At 52.9% G+C, this 1,766-nt stretch overlaps 1 protein-coding gene across 1 annotated transcript in view; it reads left to right on the plus strand.

The window, feature by feature from the left end:
- Nucleotides 1-1,766, plus strand: part of LOC111823015 (triggering receptor expressed on myeloid cells 1-like) — a 23,628-nt gene that overhangs the window by 9,685 nt on the left and 12,177 nt on the right. The window contains exon 3 of the mRNA XM_023746636.1: nt 442-570. Coding sequence (XP_023602404.1) covers nt 442-570 — 129 coding nt within the window. The remainder of the gene's footprint in view (nt 1-441; nt 571-1,766) is intronic.

The following is a 1,766-nucleotide window of genomic DNA, read 5'->3' on the forward strand; positions in this document are numbered from 1 at the left end:
CGAGGCAGCATCTCCGGTGTTACCTATGCGCCATCTTGGTTCACCCCTTCTGGCCTATTAAATATAGTTCCTCATGTTGTGGTGACCCCCAACCATAAAATTATTTTTGTTGCTACTTCATAACTGTAATGTTGCTACTGTTATGAATCGTAATATAAATATCTGATATGCAGGATGGTCTTAGGCGACCCCTGTGAAAGGGTCGTAGGACCTCCAAAGGGGTTGCGACCCACAGGTTGAGAACTGCTGCTTAAGGGTGAGAGCCAGCGCAGAGGATTATGGGAAAATAAGGCCAAGCTTCAAAGTCCCTGCTTGGCTGCTGTGGTGGCCAGGAGGCAGGGAGCAGGCTGAGCTTCAGAGCAGATCATCCGGCAGACACTCACCCTCTTGTACTCAGGAGGGTCAAACCTAGGACTCCAATGCTTGTGCTTGACCTTCCAGGCCTGCCGCCTGCCCTGCCCCTTTCCGAGCCGCAGGTGATGGCTATTGTTCTGACTTGCGGATTCGTCCTAAACAAGGGCCTGGTGTTCTCAGTCCTGTTTGTCCTTCTCCGGAAAGCCAGGGCCTCAGGTGAGTGGGGGCTGAGGCCAGGCTTGGGGTGGAAATGAATGAGGGGACCCAGATGGTAGCTGCAGACAAGAGCTCAGAGGGGCCCTGTCCTAGGGGTTGACTTTCCCCCCTTCTTTGCCCAGGAGGCAGGTCCAGCCCCGGGAACCCTGTGAATGGCGCTGGGCTGGGCTCACCAGGACAGGAAGACCTGGGGGTGGGAGCGGCCAGCATGGTTTTGGCTGCTGGGCAATCCAGTCTTTTCTTCAGAGGAGGGAGTGAGGCTGAAGCCGGGACTGGCATGGATGGATCACATGCAAATGCTATCTATTTCTCTCACTCCTCAGGTGAGCCAAACCCAGGGGAGCAGCAAAATCACCCTTCCAGGAGCTGACGGGCATGCCTTCCTCCACTAGCAAACATCACATTCGCTCTTGTTCCCCAAACGAACAAACAAATAAACTTATCTCTCAGGAATGTAAAAGGCTTCTGAAACTTCTTTTGTGAGGTCTCTGCCCAGCGCCTTTCTTATTGAGAGAAACGTACTGAGCGGAAAGTGTGGGGAGCTGGGAGGAAGGAGAGCCACTGAACTAATCAGAGGCCCAAGAAAATGCCAAACTATCTACACTAATAAAAGAGAAACATGGTAATTAGCGTACGACTGCTACCCTTCCCATTGGCTAATCAGCATATCCTTATGCAAATTAACTGTCAGCCAAGATGGCAGCCAGCAGCCAGGCAGCTGGAAGCTAACATGAGGCTTGCTTGCTCCAGGGACTGCAGACTCCAATGTTCCCCGCCTGACTTGCTGGCCTCTGAGCTGGCAGTTTGAAACATTCTAACAAATATAGGCCGGGATCTCAGAGCTGGAATTATACATTGTTTCGATTATAGAACCGAAACAAACCAGATACCTGCTCTCAGAGCTAGAGCCAGAGCTAAAGCTGGCCCAGAATAAAAATAAAAAAAAGGAGCGGTTGGGAGCTTCAATCAACAACCGCCAGCCTGAAAGCAGCCCTCAGCCCCTCAGCCAGACTGGCCAGGCACCCCAGTGGGGACCCCCACCCTGAAGGTGTGTGACCAGCTGCAAACAGCCATCATCCCCTCATCCAGGCTGGCCAGGCACCCCAGTGGGGACCCCCACCCTGATCCAGGACACCCTTTCAGGGCAAACCAGCCGGCCCCAGGCCTCTATCCTATATAGTAAAAGGGTAATATGC

Source organism: Myotis lucifugus, unplaced genomic scaffold (assembly GCF_000147115.1).
Source record: "Myotis lucifugus unplaced genomic scaffold, Myoluc2.0 scaffold_714, whole genome shotgun sequence".
NCBI classification, from domain to species: Eukaryota; Metazoa; Chordata; class Mammalia; order Chiroptera; family Vespertilionidae; genus Myotis; species Myotis lucifugus.